At 60.2% G+C, this 18,220-nt stretch overlaps 1 protein-coding gene across 1 annotated transcript in view; it reads left to right on the forward strand.

The window, feature by feature from the left end:
• The window catches only part of USP42 (ubiquitin specific peptidase 42), a 35,240-nt gene extending 18,808 nt beyond the window's left edge, over positions 1-16,432 (forward strand). Inside the window, exons 10-19 of the mRNA XM_036014285.1 lie at positions 1,306-1,446; positions 1,594-1,694; positions 2,794-2,947; positions 4,422-5,150; positions 5,277-5,374; positions 6,797-8,041; positions 8,132-8,383; positions 11,614-11,912; positions 13,993-14,036; positions 15,018-16,432. Coding sequence (XP_035870178.1) covers positions 1,306-1,446; positions 1,594-1,694; positions 2,794-2,947; positions 4,422-5,150; positions 5,277-5,374; positions 6,797-8,041; positions 8,132-8,383; positions 11,614-11,912; positions 13,993-14,000 — 3,027 coding nt within the window. The 3' untranslated portion in view covers positions 14,001-14,036; positions 15,018-16,432. The remainder of the gene's footprint in view (positions 1-1,305; positions 1,447-1,593; positions 1,695-2,793; positions 2,948-4,421; positions 5,151-5,276; positions 5,375-6,796; positions 8,042-8,131; positions 8,384-11,613; positions 11,913-13,992; positions 14,037-15,017) is intronic.
• Positions 16,433-18,220: the final 1,788 nt, after the last annotated feature.

An 18,220-nucleotide genomic window follows, 5' to 3' on the forward strand; every position in this document is an offset into this window, starting at 1 on the left:
GCCTTCCCAGGCCAAGTGTCGTAGCTTCCCAGCCTAGTTGAACGGCGGTGTCGCCTGGTCCCCTGAGTTCCCCCGGCCCTCGGTCGTGGGAGGAGACGCCCCAGCGTGGAGCCAGTGGCGTGCCCCGCGTGTCCCTGCGCATGCGCCTGCTTCTGTGTCCTTTGGCTGGTCAGACCTTCGGGGGGTGAGATGGTCCGCCCTTGTCCGAGTGCGGACTCCGTAGTCGGCGAGGGGGGAGCGGACGCAGGGAGCGTGGCGTCCGAAGCCGGAGGAGGACTCCTCGGGGCATCCTGCCACTCCGGCACCTCAGCGTGTCTCTTGGCGGAGGCTTGCGGATCGGCAGGCAGCACCCTGAACTTGCCGTCTCCCTTCCGCTTGCTGAAGGCTGGAAGTGTCCCAGAAGCCAGCAACACACGAGAATGAGCAGTCCGTCCCTGAATTATTAAAGATAAAAATAAGTGGTGACCGAAGTCCAGAGTCGTCCTTCTGTGACTGTCCCCTGTGATGGACTTGAAGAGTTCACTTAACACGGATCGTTAACTGTTCCGAGAACACAGAGACTGCAGCGGGATTGCGTCTGATACGCTTGGACTCAGCCCCGGCCGGGCGGCCCAGCCGGCTGGAATGTAGCTGTGGGTGGGACTCCTGGTCAGGGCATGTGCGGGAGGCAACTGACCAATGTTTCTCTCTCTTCCTTCGCATTTCTAAAAATAAGTAAATTTAAAAGATTTTATTTATTTATTTTTAGAGAGGAAAGAGAGAGAGAGAGAAACATCAATGTGCGGTTGCTGGGGGTCATGGCCTGCAACCCAGGCATGTGCCCTGGCTGGGAATCGAACCTGTGACACTTTGATTTGCAGCCCGTAAAAATAAGTAAATTTAAAAAAAAATCTTTATAAAAAGCTTTACAAAGCTTTATAACAAAATATCCTCAGGTGAGGAATGAAAAATAAAGCAATTTCGGCTGGCCCTGGCTGGGTAGCTCCGTTGGTTAGAATGGTGCCTGATATGCCCAGGTTCTGGGTTCGATCCCCTGTCGGGGCACATACAAGAGTCAACTGATGACGCATGTTTGGGAGCAGCGGGTCAGTGCCCCCCCCAATCAATCAATAAAAATAAATACGCTTAGGTTCAGATGTGTCCAAGTTAATCATGTGGTTCAGTGAGTTAGGCGTCTGCCAGACAGTCGTGGGGTGCCGTGTTCTGCAGGCGCCCCGCCCCACCCGAGTACCCCGCACTGAGCACGGGGCAGGAACCACGCCTTCAGGACTGATGCGCCCTGTGCTGCCCCCCGCTCCTGTGTAGGACGTGAAATATCCGGAGTACCTTGACATTCGACCGTACATGTCTCAACCGAACGGGGAACCCATCGTTTACGTCTTGTACGCGGTCCTGGTGCACACCGGCTTCAACTGCCACGCGGGCCACTACTTCTGCTACATCAAGGTGAGCCGCGGGGGTGTGCCAGGGTCTCTCTGTGGGGGGCGCCGGCGCTCGGGGGGAAGGTGGACTTTCACTTCTCTCACACTTCTCTAGGCGGTGTTTCTGGGTTCCCTACTCACACCAAACACCCCTCTGTTGGCTCTCTTGCAGGCGAGCAACGGCCTCTGGTACCAGATGAACGACTCCATCGTGTCCACCAGCGACATCAGGGCGGTCCTCAGCCAGCAGGCGTATGTGCTCTTCTACATCAGGTACTGTGGGGGCGACGGGCTCCTGAGTGGTCCGTGTGTCCTCTCGGTCCCCCTCGCCAACACAGCTAACCTCCGTGTCGGGTGGTTGTGGAAGCAGCAGCTCGATGCCTGGGAGAGGAAGGACTGTCGCTTGTGAGTGCGGGTCCTGGTTGGCTGTGGCTTCCAGCTCCCGGGCAGGTTCCCCGCGAGACGCGTCCAGAGGAAGGGAAGCGCGGTGCCTGGAGAGGGCGGGCTGCTGCCGCCACCGCCACCGCCACCGCCGCCACCGCCACTGCCGCACACTGGGGCCGGGGAGGCCTCGGGAAGGGGACGTGGAGCCCCTGGGGGGGCCCCTCTCAGCCTCTGAGCACAGGCAGCCAGGCGGCCCCCCGAGTCCCACCTGGGCAGCACCCCATGCCTGGCTCGTCTTTCTGCTGCTGCGGCCGCAGGCTCTGACTCGCTGCCCCCATTGCTGGGGATGCGCGGCCTCGGGAAAAATCAGAGCTGTGCTCCGGGAATGCGTGTGTAGAAGCTGAAAATTAAGAACCTTCTACACCTTCCCACAGTAGCAGAATGAGCACATGAATTGTAGCGTGCCCGTATATTGAAATATTATGCAGCTGTTAAAGGTGATCTTTATAAAGTTTTTTTTCCTCGACACAAGAAAGGGCTCAATGTATATGGAGGAAAAACAGTTTAAAATTTTACACACTGCTGAAAAAAACAGTGTAGGCTGAAGTGTGGAGGACAATCTACTAACCCTGAAGAGCAGGTTCCTCTGCGGGTCCAGTGACACAGAGTTTGTTTCTAACTTTTCTGCTTATTACAGGGTTTCTATAATGGCACGCGTGTATTTATCATCAGGGAAATATAGTTAAACTGAAAAGCAAAGTAGCCCTCGGATAGTGGCATTCTCAGGACACACAGTTAAAAGCGCCACCTGCACAGTGGCCCACGGGGTCTGCCGGCCTCAGCCCCGGCGTTATCCGCGGCCGGCAGCAGAGCCTGTGGGCAGCGCTGCCACCGCGGCAGGCCCATCCGCTCCCGGAGGGTTACGTGTGCGTCTCTCATCAGGAGCTGCCCCGAGCAGCCCTAAGCAGGTCGCTCCCTCTGTCCCCAGGTCCCACGATGTGAAAAACGGAGGCGAGCTCACTCACCCCGCCCACAGCCCCGGCCAGTCCTCGCCCCGGCCGGTGATCAGCCAGCGCGTCGTCAGCGGCAAGCCGGCCGCGCCGGGGTTCATCGGACCGCAGCTCCCTGCGCACGTGATGAAGGTAGCGCGCCGCGGGGCGGGGCCGTCCCGTTCACTTTAAACACGGCTCGTTCAGATCCTCAGGCTGGCATTGCTCCAAGTTGCCGTGGCCTCACGTTCAGATGAATTTCTCATCAAAAAAGTGCATCCAAGTCGCTTGTTATAAAATGTTTCAAACACACAGCACAGCTCCGAGCCTGGAGACAGTGGTCAGGAAGGAGGCCTGGGTGTGAGCACTGAGATGCTAGAGAGAGTAGCTCCCGCGCTGGGCCGCCACGCGCACAGCGTCGGGTACCGGGGCTCCCTCGTGGATGCTGGCCTCCAGGAGCGCGACCCTGTGGCCAGCACGGCTTTCGTCGGGCCTGGCCCGCCCTCGCAGCAGGGTGGTGCTCTTCTGTCCGCTGGCCACTGGGTTTGGCCGCACTCCCGGGGGGCCTCTTGGGGAGGAAGGATGGGGTGCCGGGATCTCAGACCCGTTCCGGCAGGCGTGTGTGCTGGGGTCGCTCACGGCCCGTGCGCGTGCTGGCATGACCTGGTCACCTGTGAGCGGCCTTGCGGCGCGAGTCACTCTGGTTCTAGGAGTCGGCGGGTTACCCAGTTGTGCGCTGCTGCTCGGGCACGACCAACAGTGTGCGGGCTGGGGTGGACCCCCAGGCCCAGTCCCCCTGGGGGCCGGGCGGGCACTGGGCTGCTCAGCCGGGCTCTTCGTGAGGGTGGCCGCGGACACCCGGGGAAGAGTGTGTGCCCTGCGTTGAGGGGTGGCTGTTACTGGTTTCTCCAGAGGCCCTCTCCCCATGCCCTCCCGTGAAACCTTCCAGCGTTGAGGTAGAACTAATTCAGGTATTTAAGAAAACGTTGTGAAGGCCGAACGTAACTCATCTATAAACCAGATTTCCCCCGCGGCCTCCAGTTGGCAGCCTCTGGGGTACAGGAGCGGTAGTTGGGATCTTGAGCAGAGTAACTGTGTGAGCAGGGTTCAGAGACGTCGTGCGGGTGGCACAGGGCGGCCTGCTGCGCGGTGCAGAAGCAGCCCCTCCACATCTGCCCGCTCGGCCGGCTCCCAGCTGCCCTCCAGGGGCGGCGGCGGCGGCGGCGGTTCCCTGCCGGCTGGCATGTCCTTCTGCCTGCACAGCACGGGGCTCCCGAGCAAACCAGCCACGGAGGACACACGTGACTCCGTGCTTGGAGGGGCCTGCTCGTGTCTGGTTGGAGCAGGAAGAGTTTGGTCTGGGCGCTGTTCTCTGGGTAAAGTGGTGGTTGGCTGACGAGCTGCCGGAGGACAGTGACCCGTGGAAGGGCCACGGCAGGCTGGCGTGGGTGAGGAGAGGAGTGTTCCTAGGTGTGTGGAATCTGCTGTCTCCAAGAAGAAAAGGCCGAACGGGAGGGGGCCGTAGCCAGCGTGGGTCCCGCGTCTGTGACGTCTGTGGCATCTGTGGCGTCTGTGGCGCCGTCCCCGGGTGGCGGACGCTCACCGGCGGCCGTGCTCTCCCTTGCAGAACCCGCCCCACGTGAACGGGACCGGGCCGCTGAAAGAGGCGCCGAGCAGCTCCCTGTCGAGCCCGAACGGAAACGCCAGCGTCAGCAGGGCTGGCCCCGTCAGCGCCTCGACCTCTGTTCAGAACTGGTCAGTGAACAGGTCCTCAGTTATTCCGGAACACCCCAAGAAACAAAAAATCACAATCAGTATTCACAACAAGTTCCCTGTCCGCCAAGGTCAGTCGCAGCCCAGCCTGCACGGCAGTCCTTTGGAGAGCCCTGCCAGGCCCGCCCCCTCTTCCACCGTTACCAATTCTTCCGCAATGCAGTCTACCTCGGGCGCTGCTCCCGCGCCGGGGCCCGGCCCGGGCCCGAAGCCGCCGGCCCCCAGTGAGTCCTGCTCCAAGCCGGTGGTGAACGGCAAGTCCAAGCTGAGCTCCAGCGTCCTGGTCCCCTACGGCGCCGAGTCCTCGGAGGAGTCCGACGAGGAGGCCAAGGGCCTCGGCCGGGAGAACGGCCTGGGCGCGGCCGAGAGCGTGCGCCCCGCCACTCGGGACGGGGACGGGGACGGGGACGGGGCCCCTGCGCACGCGCTCCTCCGAGAGCCGGCTCCTCTGAACGGTGCTAGTGACGGCGCGGACGGCGACCCCAAAGAAAACGGTCTGTCGTTCGACGGTGCCGGTTGCCAAGTCCAGCCTGCTCTGCACTCAGAAAACCCCTTTTCCAAGGCAAACGGCCTGCCCGGGAAGGTGAGTGGGTGTCGGCGAGGGGGGGCAGCGTTGCCTGGGCTCCATCCACTCGTGGCGGGTCACTCGGCCGGTTTCGGGGGCGTGGAGTGGCAGCTCGAGCTAAAGCATCCGTGTTTTCTATCGCAGCTGATGCCCGCTCCTCTGCCACCGCTCCCGGAAGATAAAATCTTAGAGACCTTCAAGCTCGGCAGCAAGGGGACGGCAGGCTCACCGGAGGAAGCCAGGTAATGCACCGGCGTGGCCGTGCGCACGCGTCCCCCGCTCGCTCCGGGCAGGCCTCGCCGCGAACCGCGCCTGCACGCTCGGCGCCGGGCACTGGCTCCCGGAGGTGACCAGTGTGTGGGCACGCGCTCAGCGACGGGGCACTGCCCCCAGCTGTGAAACAGCGCGCTTCGTGTCGCCCCCTCCGGAACGCGGCAGTTAAACTGGCCGATGAGGCGGTCTGCTTCCACTTCGCTTTTAAAGACAAAATCAGCACGGTGACCTAACTGTGACGGGAAGGGAAGGGAAGGAATCTATCCCACACGCACTCCCACACGTGAACGACCAGGCCGGGCGAGAGCGCGGGGCCAGAGGCCCCTGCATGGGTGCACGGGTGCGGCTAGGCCGCAGCGCACATGGCGCCATCGGGACGTCGGCTCCCGCGGTGGGCAGCCTTGAGTGACGTCTGGCCATCTCTAGATTGACACAGTAGGTGGCCCCTGGAGAGTCCCGTCTCCGTGGAAGCTGCCGCTAGCATCGTCACCGGGTCCCCAGTCCCGCAGACACTGGGACATGGGGGAAAGGACACTCACGTGGGGCCTGCCTGTCCCCACCCACCAGTGCCCGCGGGGCCCCATCATCGTGACAGCCCAGGAGGGCTCCCCACGCTTCAGAACGGCCCTGCCCGGACTGCTGCCAGGGGGCTCGCTCGCTCGGGTGGGCCGAGCCTCGCCATGGGCCGAGCACACCCGCTCCCAGCTCCCCTCTGACCTGCGTGCTACCCCCCTCGTCGGGCTCAGCGGGTCCCCACAGGGCATGGAGGGAAGGGGCCTGGCGTCACGTGCCAACCGGAGAGCCTCCCTGCTGCGCTCGAGAGGGCGTGTGCGGGTTGGCTTCACGGGGACGCTCGCTCCCGGACAGTGTCCTGCTGAGACGTGGGGGCCGCCGTAGGGTTCCACTGTCTCCTGGCAGCTGTCATTGACCCCGAATACGTCACTAGCCCCCCAGCAGTGGAGGGCAGAGTTCGGGGCTCTCGCAGATTGCAAGTGCTCCCCGGAGCCGCCCGTGCAGTGTGTGGGGAGAAGGGGATCCGGAGGAAGGGTCGGGCCTCTGCTTGTCCTCTGACCTGCTCAGGCTCAGTTTCCAGGAAGAACTGGAAGCCTGCCTGAGAGCAGAGACAGCCCAGAGCCACAGAATTGTTGTGAAAAAATGGCATCGGAGACAGGCTTGGTATATAATTTTGTATTTTTATTTAATGAAGGAAAGAAAAAATTCCAAGTTTCCAAAAATGGTAAGCTCACTACTGGGTTTTAACCAGATATTAAAGGCATAAAATAGGTAGTGTTGCCAATAGATGAATGTTTTGAAGCGTGAGTCAATGACAGAAGCCCGTAAAGCAATCTGGTGAGTGATTAATGTGTGTCTTTGTTTTGGTCGGGCTGCAGTGCCGCCGGAGCCGGAGCCGGAACCGAGGGAAGCCCGACCGTGCATCCCCGTCCTGAGGCTGGCCTGGAGCCTGGCAGCCCCGCCCCTGACGGCCGGGAGAAACTGGGGGCAGTCCCCAGCCCCAGCAGCAAGTTCAAGAAGGCTCTGCCGCTCTCGGACCCCAGCACCAAATCTACCAAAGAAGAGGCCTCTGAGAACGCCTCAGCAGAACCGCAGGAGTCCTCGCCCGGCCCCGGCCACCTTTGTAACGCCGCCAAGACCACCGCCGGGGACGACCGCCTCTCTAAACTGTGTGAGCCCGGGAATTTAACAGGCGAGCAGAGCAAAGCAGCCCAGGACGTGACAGGGACATCATCAGAGAGTCCCCAGGACGTGGCGGCAGTGGAAGCCACGGGGAGGCTGAGCCCGCGTCCCTCGGCAGGGGCCGGGGGCGACGGTGCGCAGGGACCCTCGGTGCACAGTGGCCGAGACCAGGGCGGGGAGGCAGGAGCGGAAGAGGCGCCCGAGGGCATGGGGGCACCTGCCAACGAGCTGCCCTGTCCTCCGCTGGACAAGGTCACAGAAGGCCATTCAGAAGCGGGTGGGGCTCCTCAGCAGAGTTCCGGGGACCAGTGTGAAGAGAATGGGGCTGGGCAGAGAGTCCAAGATCGTTCCCCAGTTAAGGAAAAGATCAGCAACCTCCGAAAAGTGGACCGAGGACATTACCGCAACCGGAGAGACCGCTCCTCCAGTGGGGAGCGCCCGCGGGACAGCAGGAGCAAGACCGAGGACCATTACCACCAGAGGCGGCACCCCTACGTGCGGGAGCGGGCGCCGCAGGGCCGCTTCAGGCCGGAGCACGGCGGCGGGGGCCCGCACCACCCCTGCCAGCACCACGGCCTGGCCCGGCACCGCCACCACCGCTCCCGGAGCAGGGGCCGGTCCGACCAGGGCTGGGGCACCTACCGCCACTCGGAGGAGCACTCCTGGGGCCGGGAGAAGTGCTACCCAGACAAGAGGAGGTGGGACAAGTGCCGCTATTACCACGACAGGTACGCCCCGTACACGGCTCGGGAGGCGTGGGAGTGGAGGCCTCTGCACGGCGACCGGGACTACGACCGCGTGGGCCAGCACGGCGGCCCGCCGTGCAAGGACTCCCACCGGGGCAGGAGGGGCTGCGCGCTGGCCGCCGGGGAGCGGGAGCAGCGCCGCTTCAGCAGCCCCCGCGCGGGCCCGCCCCACGCCCTGCCTCCCTGCCCCGAGAAGTACCCCCGAGAGAAGTACCCCCGAGAGAAGTACCCCCGCGAGAAGACCCCCCACGAGAACTACCCCCACGAGAAGACCCCCCACGAGAAGTACCCCCACGAGAAGACCGCACTGGGACCCGAAGGCAGCAGCTGTCACCTCGCCGATCACTTGCATGAACACAAGGATGCGAAGCCACGGAAACGGCGGTACGACAGTGTGGAACGGAGTGACACCTACGCAGAAAAGAAAGCCTGGAGAAGCTCACCAAGGGGCCCCTTAGAAGAACCTAAAGTGAAGAAGCACAAAAAGTCAAAGAAGAAAAAGAAATCCAAAGACAAGCACCGAGAGCGCGATTCCAGGTGAGGAGTGGGCCGCGCGGGGGCTGGGGCGGGGGCGGCCGCCGGTCACGCAGCTTCCCGTCTGCACCTGACCCCACCCGGACCCGGTGGGGGCTGTGTCCTGTTCACGTTTTGCTCGTATATTTCTCCTCTGTGTGGGTTCCAGAGTTTTTATGGGTTGCTAAAATTTGGCTCGGCTTTTAAGCTGTATTTCAACAGTATCATAAAATGCCTAAAAATCTCATTTTTCAAAAATTGCCATTTTAATGGTTTATACCTCTAGAAGTGCGATACCGTGTACATGAACCCTTGGGGTCATCGACCTCACGACCGATGCTGACGTTCGTTGTGGTCACAGGTGCCCAGTGGTCACGTGCGAGGGTGCTCTTCAGACCCAGCCACTGCCAGGCGGCGCGGCGGGGGCCGTCCCCGGGCGGGGGCTCAGGTGCACCCTTTGCTGCCTCCACCTTTGTCTGTTTTTCTGTCCCCAAGTCTTGTTTTAGAATCTCGCTGGGACGTGTGTTTTTGTATTTTTATTAATCTTACTTTTTAATTTTATTGTTTATTCTGTCACAGTTGTCCCCCCACCCCACCCCCTGGCAGTCGCTACACTGTCATCAGGTCTGAGTGCCGTGCACGCGTCCCTCTGGCTGCTCTCCCCGCCGCGCTGCGCCGCGCCGGCATCCCCGGGGCTGCGCTGCACCTGCCGCGTCGCGCTGCCTCGTCCCCTCACCCGCCCCGCCCCCCCCCCCCCCCCCCCCCCGCAGCCGCCCCCGTCGGCACCCGTCAGAACGTTCTCTGCGTCTGTGAATCTGTTTCTGTTCTGCTCGTTCATTTGTTTTTCAGATTCGGTTGTTAATAGATAGTATTTATTACCATTTTAATGTTCATGTTTTGTAATTTTTTCTTAAAAAAGACCCTTTAACACTCCATACCCCACCACCCACTACTGGTTGGGTGGTGACGAACTCCCTTCAGCTCTTCCTTGTCTCGGAAGCACTCTCCCTGCCCTTCCGCACGGTAGCTCTGCTGGCAGAGGGGCCTTTGCCGTAAGTCTCCGCTTCTCGTCACCCTGGGCACTTCCTGGCAGGCCCTTCTGGCCTGCAGCTTCCTTTGAGCAGTCAGCTGTCGTCTGTGGGAACGGCCTTCGTAGGCAACTCTCTGCTTTTCTCTTCCTGCTCTTAAGATTCTCTCTTTGCCTTTGATCTTTGGCATGTTAACTGTGATGTGTCTTGGAGTGGGCCTCTTCGGGTTCATCCTGTTTGGGATTTTCTGTGCTTCCTGGACTTGTATGTCTATTTCCTTCACCAGGTTAGGGAAGTCTTCTGTCATTTTTTCAAATAAGTTTACAATGTCTTGGTCTCTCACTTCTTGCACCCCCAAGGTGTGAACATTGGTCCTCCTGGGGTCGTTCCAGAGGCTCCTTCTACTGCCTTCGTATTTCTGGATTCTTCCTTCTGCTCATTGTTCTGATTGGTTGGTTTTTGCTTCCTTATGTTCCAAATCATTGATTTGGTTCTTGGCTTCATCCACGCCATTGTTGTTTTCCTGTAAACTGTTCTTTATTTCAATTAGCGTATCCTTCATTTCTGCCCGGGTCTTTTTTATGTAGTTGAGCTTCTTACTGAGTTCACTGGGCATCCTTACAGCCAGTGGTTTGAACTCTGCATCTGGCAGATGTTTTGTTTCCATTTTGCTTAATTCTTTTTCCAGGCTTTTGTTCTGTCTTTTCATTTGGGCTGGGCTTGGTAGCATGGCCTAAGGTTGTAGGTGTCCTGTAGGGCCCAATGGCACTGCCGCCCCTACCTCCCAAGCTGGGTCCTCAAGGTGTGCCCCCCGGGTGGGCTGTGTACGCCTTGCTGTTGTAGTTGAGCCTTGATTGCTGTTGGCATGTCCAAGGTCAGCCACAGCCTGTGTCTTGTCTGGGGTCACACAGCATAAGCTAAAAAGTGATCTGCAGGCCACTCAGGGAGCTGTAAGGGGCTGGCTGAAGCCAGATGCTGCTTGTTTGAGAGGCTTCAGGAAGATGTGAAGCATGAGCCAAGACCAGCCATTCACATGGAAAAGCCGCTGGAAACAGGTCAGGTTGGACCTGAAAGCTGGGTGGGCGGGGCCTCAGGGAATCACAGGGCGGGGCAAAGAGTGTGAGCCTGGTGGATGGAGTCTCGGATATGGCCTCCACCTGCCAGCTGGGTGGGGGGAGGGCTCAGAAAGGGAACAGTGGCCTCTGCCAGCACCTCTCTCGGGAGAAGGCTGTCCCCATGCTCTCTCCCCGAGGCTGGACACGTCAGTTCCCCCCCGTTGCCTCTGGTTCCTTTCAAGCTGCTGCCCCAGCGCTGGAGCTCAGAGGGAGTGAATATGAGTCAATAAGGCTGTGCGTAGGTCCTTTAAGAGGAGCTGCCTGGGACCCCAGAGGTCTGTCTCCCACAGCCTCAGTCCCTACTCCTTTGTACAGCCAGACATCGTGGGGATGTCTCTTCCGTGCCCTGCAGCCCTGGGCTGGGGGCCTTTGCCTCCCGATCCTTACCCACCACCCATAGGTGTGGGGCCAGCACTTCCCAAAGTTCTGCCCTTCCTTCCAGTCTCGAGGCGGTTTCTTTTTGAATTCCGTAGTTGTAGGACTTCCGTTCAGCTTGATTTCTGATGACTCTGAATGATGGTGGTTCTATAGTTTGGTTGTAATTTTGATGTGGGTGTGTGAGGAGGCGGGCACTGTGTTTACCTATGTTGCCATCTTGACCAAAAATCTCTCCATGACATGTTTTTGTGTTTTTAAAAAACTAAATGGGTCAGTGATTATCTTGGAAATGACTTACTCATGACGAGATGGATGAGCACAGACGGAATTACTTACACGTTTCATACATTTGGCATCTCTCAACCCTGAAGCCCGGAGAGCGCCCCACGAGGCCGTGGCTGCTGAGGGGCCGGAGCCCGCCGACACCCCCCCCCCCCCGCCCCTGGGGCCAAGACGCCTGCCCGGCCTGGTCCCCGCAGCCCTCCCCCGGCGTCGTGGCCCCGCTCCCCGGCTCCCCAGCAGAGCCGCAGGCTGGGCGGGATGGGGTGGACACGGGTGAACTCATGACCCTGGACTTCAGGACATTAGTGTGGTGTGTTTTCAGTTAGACGAGAGCCTTACCTGCGTGTGCAGTGCGGAGGCGTGTGCCCGGGGCGGCGTACAGGCCGAGGAGCGGGTCGTCTTCGCGGTGTTGCATTTTCGGTGGCTGGAGCTCTGGCTGCTTCCCCCGCAGGCACCCGCAGGACTCAGACCTCTCGGGAGCACACTCCGACGCGGACCTCCACAGGCACAGGAAGAAGAAGAAGAAAAAGAAGAGACACTCGAGGAAATCCGAGGACTTGGGTAAAGACGCGGGACCGCACTTAGCTAAGGCCACCAGCTCGGAGACTGCTGACCGCTTCCGGAGGACGGAGGGCCCCCCGCTCACCGACAGCCTGCCCCTGGAAGGGGCCGGGCCTCTGCGTGAGAAGACGAGACACTTCCGCATGGCCGGCAGGGGCGACCGGTGCCATGTGTCGGAGTGTGGCCAGGGTAAGGGGAGACGCTGGGAACTGAAGCACAGAGACGGGATCGTGGGAGCAGGTGGTTAACACATGGGAAGAAAACCTGCCCCTGACTGTGCGCCCCGGGGCCCGTGCAGGGCCCAGCCCCGAGCCCTCGGCGAGCGCAGGAGCCGGGCTGCCCGTGCCCGGCCGGGCCTCTGGGTCCAGGTGTCTTGAGCACTTGCTTTGTGAAGGACCAGTTTTTACACCGTCTTTAAAATATCTTCAACCATTTTAAAAACATACTCTTTCTCTCCTGAATCCTTAAACCTGCAGCATCCTGAGCATCCTCTGGAGGTCACTGTCGCCAGCTCGGGCCCTCGGGGACGGCGGCTGCCGGCCTGGGCAGAGCGGGGCATCTGGGGTGCACGTCTCCCAGGGCTCTGTCCCTTGTCATTCACTGTGTGGTCCTTTCCACTCTCATGGCCCTGAACGCTGCCCCTCCCCGCCCTAATCTTTGACCCCGGGGAGCAGCACTGAATTGGGAGAAGGTAGGGTGTAGGGGCAGTGGACCGGAGCAGGGGGTGAGAATCGCGGCCCCAGGGCCCAGTGCAGCCGCGGGCCTGCCAGGCACGACTGGTTTAGACATTTGAAGTGTCTGGAAGAGTCCAAAGATTGGGTTCCCGTGACGGTGTGCCAGGGTGAGGTTCCCGTCCAGAGCTGCAGCGCAGTGCAGCCCGGCTCCTGCGGTCTTGGGTGGAAGAAGCTGCCCACCCAGCCTGGACGCCGAGGTGCCCTTCGGTCACTGTGACTGTCACCGTGGCTGCCCAGAGGCCTCCTGGCTCCCGACCGCCCTGGCCTCCGCTGAGCTGTCGCGTGTTGGGGTGGCCAGCCTGTGGCGGCTGACACTGAGGCACGGGCGGTCCCACTCGAGGGTGAAGTGTGGTGGGAGCTCCAGAGGCACGTGGCAGCAAACAAGTGGAGCTCAAGTGTGTGTTTGCTCTGTTTTTAAGAAATTAATGTGTATTTTCAGACTGGTTTTCTTTGAACACGACAGCGACTGGGGAAGGGGCTCGGTGAGGACTGAGCCCCTCGTCCCCTCTGCCTCGTGCTGGCCTGCGGCAGTGAGGGGCCGCTGTGCAGGCGCCCGGGAGCGTTCTCCGTGGTTGCCAGCGCCCCCCCCCCCCCACGGCCCGGGTCCCTCTGGGGCGGGGGGGCTGCCCTCGGCTGGCTCTGGGGGGGGGCGAGGCACGTGGAGCGCAGACCGCGCCGGCCGGCACTCGGCAGCTCTGCTGTGTCCCCAGGGGCTGCAGCCAGGCTTTGCCGCATGGCGGCCCAGGGGTCCTGCGTCCCCCAAGAAGGGCCAATCACGCAACCTTCCACCTGGCTGAGGACAGACCCCGTTGTCTGACGTGTGCCCTCTGTCCTGGTGCCGTGGCCACTTACCTGCCTCCCACACTCCCGCTCTCGGGCTGCACTGAAGCGCACTTGCTTTGGTCCACAGGCCAGCGGGACGCTCAGCTCGCTGGGCCCAGCGGTCTCCCCAGGGGCGTGGCCCTCGCCGCCGCGCTCCGGCCTCTCGTTCTCGTTCTCGTTCAGTGACTCAGCAGCCCGGGTCCCGGCAGCAGCTTCCTGGTCCCTGTGTGGGGCTTAAACGCCAGGCTGCCCAGAGCTGGCTGTGCGGGGCACCACTCACTGCTCACGCACACACTCACTGCTCACACTCACTGCTCACGCACACACTGCTCACGCACACACTCACTGCTCACACTCACTGCTCACGCACACACTGCTCACACACACACTCACTGCTCACACTCACTGCTCTCGCACACACTCACTGCTCACACTCACTGCTCACGCACACACACTGCTCACACTCACTGCTCTCGCACACACTCACTGCTCACACTCACTGCTCTCGCACACACTGCTCACACTCACTGCTCTTGCACACACTCACTGCTCACACTCACTGCTCTCGCACACACTCACTGCTCACACTCACTGCTCACGCACACACTCACTGCTCACACTCACTGCACGCACAGCACACACTGCGCGCACAGCACAGGCCCCTCGCGGGCGAGCGCCCACTGACTTGTTCCCTGACTTTGCTTGCACCCTAGGTGACTGAAGACTCGGCCTCAAAACCAGGACGCCGCTAGTCACGGTGAGCTGTGTGCACGTCTGTCCCCGTGCAGCTGTGCGGGCGCTGTGCTGCGGGGACGGAGCGGGCCTGGGGTGCGGGCTGTGGGGCACGGGTGCGGGAGCCCCCGGCCCGGGCGGCCGGCCCCTCTGTCCCCCAGGCTGGCGCTGCGAGTACACCCCCTCGTCAGCACGCTGCCCGGGGGACGCCTGCGTCCCTGAACTGAGGCCGTCCCTCGGTCCCTGGTGTCCCCTGCTCACTGCGAGCGGACGAGCGCGGGCAGTGCATCGGAGTCCATCCATCCCTTGGAGCCGCTGGACGAGGTGGAGTCCGGCCTCTCAGCCCAGACCTGCCCACGGCCTGAGAGAGGAGCCCCCGGGCCTCCCTTCCTCCCTCCACACGCCCACCCGTCCCGGCACCCTGGGGCGCCGGGCCAGTGCACCCGCAGGCCAGAGGCGTCCGGCCCCACCCCCGCCCAGAGAGGCCTTTGCCCACTCTCTTCCGTGGCCCCCGGAGGCAGAGGTCCCGTTTGTGCCCTGCCCTCTGGCTGAGGGGGCGTGGACAGGGAGCCGTTGGCCCAGATGTGAAACTCCTGGGCAGCAAGAGGGATTAAACAACGAATTTCAAAGTAGAATATCTTCAGAAGATTAATTTTCAGTTAATTAACATGCTTTATCAATGTGTCTTCAAGGGAAAGACCTAAGCCTAATTAAGGAATTAAATTCTTCCCTTTAGAGGGAATGTAAGGATTGGGAGGGATTAGCCAGTCGGGGTTTGGAGGGCACACTGTGCCCAGCAGAGGGCGCCTCCACCTCTGGGCTGAGCGGGCCTCGGGCTGCTGCCTGGAACCGCCTGAAACCCCCGTTCCCTGTGGCCAATCAGACAGGCAGACGGAGCTGGGGGTCCAGCAGCGCTGCTCCCAAGGCCTGGGGGGGCCGCCGGCAAGGAGTCGGTGTGGGGGACTCAGCAGGCCCTCGTTCCAACTTCCTGCGTCTTGTTTTTCAGATTCGACATGTTCAACAGAAGCCATCCCCAACCCAGCTTAAATTATAAATATAGAAAATAACCTTGTTCAAATCTGCGTGGTGCTTCTTTAGTAAATACTGTACAGATTTTACCATGGACAACTTTTTTTTTAGTTTTTACCTTTTCTTAATTACCCTTATTCCAAATGGACGAACACTTTCTACAACTGCTGAGCGTTGTGAAATACCGTGTATATAAGTCACACTGAAATAACGCCCTGGACTAGAACATCTCAAATGCTGCTTACTCCCAGACTCAGGTCGATCACTGCATCCCACGCGATGCTCCTCCAAGTCCGACAGCCGGCGCGAGGCCCGCCGGGAAGCCAGAGCTGTCCCACGTGCAGCCGACAGTATGTATATCTAATTTAAAGACGTATTTAAAGCTCCACCAGCTCTCAGCCAGGCTTCCGAGAGCAGTCTGTTTTCTGTACCGTCTGATACTAGAAACTAATTTGCTTCATATTTTAGTTGTATTCAAGATTTGAAGGTGTATTTTATAGACAAGTTCTGTTTTTGAACTTTGTGGAACTATTCCGATCAATTTACCAGTTATGATGAGTATTTACATTATGAATGTATAACCCAGACATTATTTGTAAAGCCTACAGTGCGTTTTTTACTACATAACACTTTTTTATACAGTGTCTCTCGTCTTGACTATGATACCGGAGTCTGAGTTGTCAGCTTGGTCCCTTAAAAGTTTCTAGTTACAGACACAATCATACTGTGATTTTATTTTTAATATGGATATGCTATCAAACTGTGATACACTTATAACTCACTGGTCCTGCATCAGGAGATGGGGTGGGGAAAACTGTATTTGATACAGTTTGTATCTGAATAATCTGTATGGTTTATACAGTTTGTGTTGTTCAGAGATGTCTAAAGTTTGATCTTTGTTTTTTTAAAGATTAAAAAAGCACTTGCCCCACTGTAAATATACAGCATGTAAAATTTATAGAGTATATAAATGGCAGCAAACTAAACACCTGTGTCTTATTTTTCACTGCTGTCCGCCCCATCTGCTTACAGACACACCTCACGGCTTCCTCCTGCCGCCTCCACTCTGTTAGCGCCGCCCCAGCGCGCGGCGGACTCTGGCCCCGCCCGGAGGCGCAGACCGGGACGGCGAGCGGTCGCTGGGCCCGGCGGCGGCGCACAGAAGCAGGTCTGCAGACGGCCTTGTGTGAGCAGTGCGTCTGGTTTTATTTAGTGAGCACAGAGTTTGCAGTCGGACAGCCACACACCCTCCAGTTTTACTGTTTACAACAAAATATCGATATAGGGTATTTTTTCATGCAAGTTGTGGAAGTATATACACTGAATAAACACTCCAGAAATCAATATATATGTACATTATTTACACATTAACTATTTACTGTAATAGAAATGTCTTCTAAGAAAAAATAAGAAAACAAGAGATCACTTGTGGCTTCTGGTCTACAACAGACCTAACTTTTCAGCAAAGCACGTCTAGTAGGTATATACGCATTGCTTCACGGGAAGCACTCAATGCTGCTGCGTCTATAAATAGCTTGGTACCACGTTAAACTGCTCAAAAACGTCCTGTGGTCTTGAAGACGCTCGCTTGTCTGGGTCCAGGGTCATCCAGCTGAGCCTCACCTGCTGACCAAGGCCCGCGGGGCTGTGGGAGCTGCTGCGTCCACCCAGCGCCCCTTGGGTGACAGCACGTCTTTGGCTGGCAGCGGGACGGTGACTCGGCACTGTGCGCGGACACGGGGGAGGAGAGAGGGTGCACACGGTGGCACCACGAGGTTAATACTGTCACAGTGAGGCCTGGGGCTCGGTGGTTTCCCGTGACACCCGGACGGCAAGGTGTGTCGATTCAGGGCACCACGGCTTCCCGCGTCACTCCTGGGAAGGGCCCTCGGGCGAGTCTCCCTCCAGCGAGTCTCCCTTGCAGGCGGCCAGGGAAACCCTCGCGTGGAGTGCTTCCTGAGGTCCGCTCCTCCCGGCCCCACTCTGAGGCCACACCCAGGGGACAGAAACCCCCTGTAGCCCCAGGGGCCTCCCTGGGTCCGGCAAAGGACAGAACATCCTGGTGAGAGAGCGATCTTTCCGCTCGAGGGCCAGCCTGGGGGCCGCGCTGCCAGACAGCGTGCGGTGGGTGGTCCAGGCGGCCCCCCAGAGCCGTGCGTGTGCGTCTCGGGCATTTCAGGGATGCCTTGTCTTCTCCCAAACCAAACTTGCGAATCTGAGGTATCGGTACGAGAACGGGGCCCGGGAGCCTGGGAGCAAGCTGTCAAAGCCAGTCTGACGACACTGGACAGTCCAGGGCTCGGACCCTCTGCAGACGAGCGTGACTTAAAGCCACGCCCAGGCCGGCTGCACTGAGGCCCAGGGCCCGCGGCCTCCGTCTCGGCCAGGCCGCCCACGGGCCTCGACTCCTGCCGCTGGCGCCTCCGCCCAAGTGCCGAGTCGGTGTGGGGCGATCCTCCTTGGACTTGCACTCGACACGGGGGTGTGAGTTCGGGGCGCGCCTGCGCCGACGGGGCAGCGGGAGGCGCTTCTTCGCGGTGAGGGGCCCGCCACCGGGACAGCCCCGGGGGGGGGGGGGGGGGGGGCGGGCAGGCGGTCCTGGCAGTGGGAACACAGCCCCCAACGGAGAAGGCGTGTGTCGCGAGCCTGTCCCGAAGGACCAGAGGCCTCCGGCCCCGTCCACCTGCGTGTCTCAGTCCGGCCGGGGGCGGGCGGGGCCCCTGCAGACGTCCTGCTGACGCTGGCGGCAGCCTGAGCCCCTGGCCCCGGGCCCGCACCAGCCGGCGCGAGCTGGGGGCTCCCACTAGTAGTTGCAGAAGACCCCGGGGGCCGAGCATCACCCCCAGCACGGCTCTCCCTGCACGCAGCGGGGGCGGGGTCTCCGGAAGAATGGGGTGCGATGACGCCTGCTCCATGCCCGCTCGTCACACTAAGGAGTGCGGTCAGCCACCAGGTCAGGGATCGGAGCTTCGCTGTGCCCAAAGGCTCTGAACAGCGAGGACGGCGGCCTCGGGCTGACCATGTGCTTGTGGGGGTCAGGACGGCCGTCCGGTGGTCTCACACGGCTCCCCCCCACACGTCTCTGCTGGGGTGCGGCGCTCACAGGCACCCCAGACGGTAAATGTCAATGATTGGCCTTCCTATAGAGTATCCGTGGGGCTGCCCAGTCCGAGTCTCGGA

Source organism: Phyllostomus discolor, chromosome 13, assembly GCF_004126475.2.
Source record: "Phyllostomus discolor isolate MPI-MPIP mPhyDis1 chromosome 13, mPhyDis1.pri.v3, whole genome shotgun sequence".
Lineage (NCBI taxonomy): Eukaryota > Metazoa > Chordata > Mammalia > Chiroptera > Phyllostomidae > Phyllostomus > Phyllostomus discolor.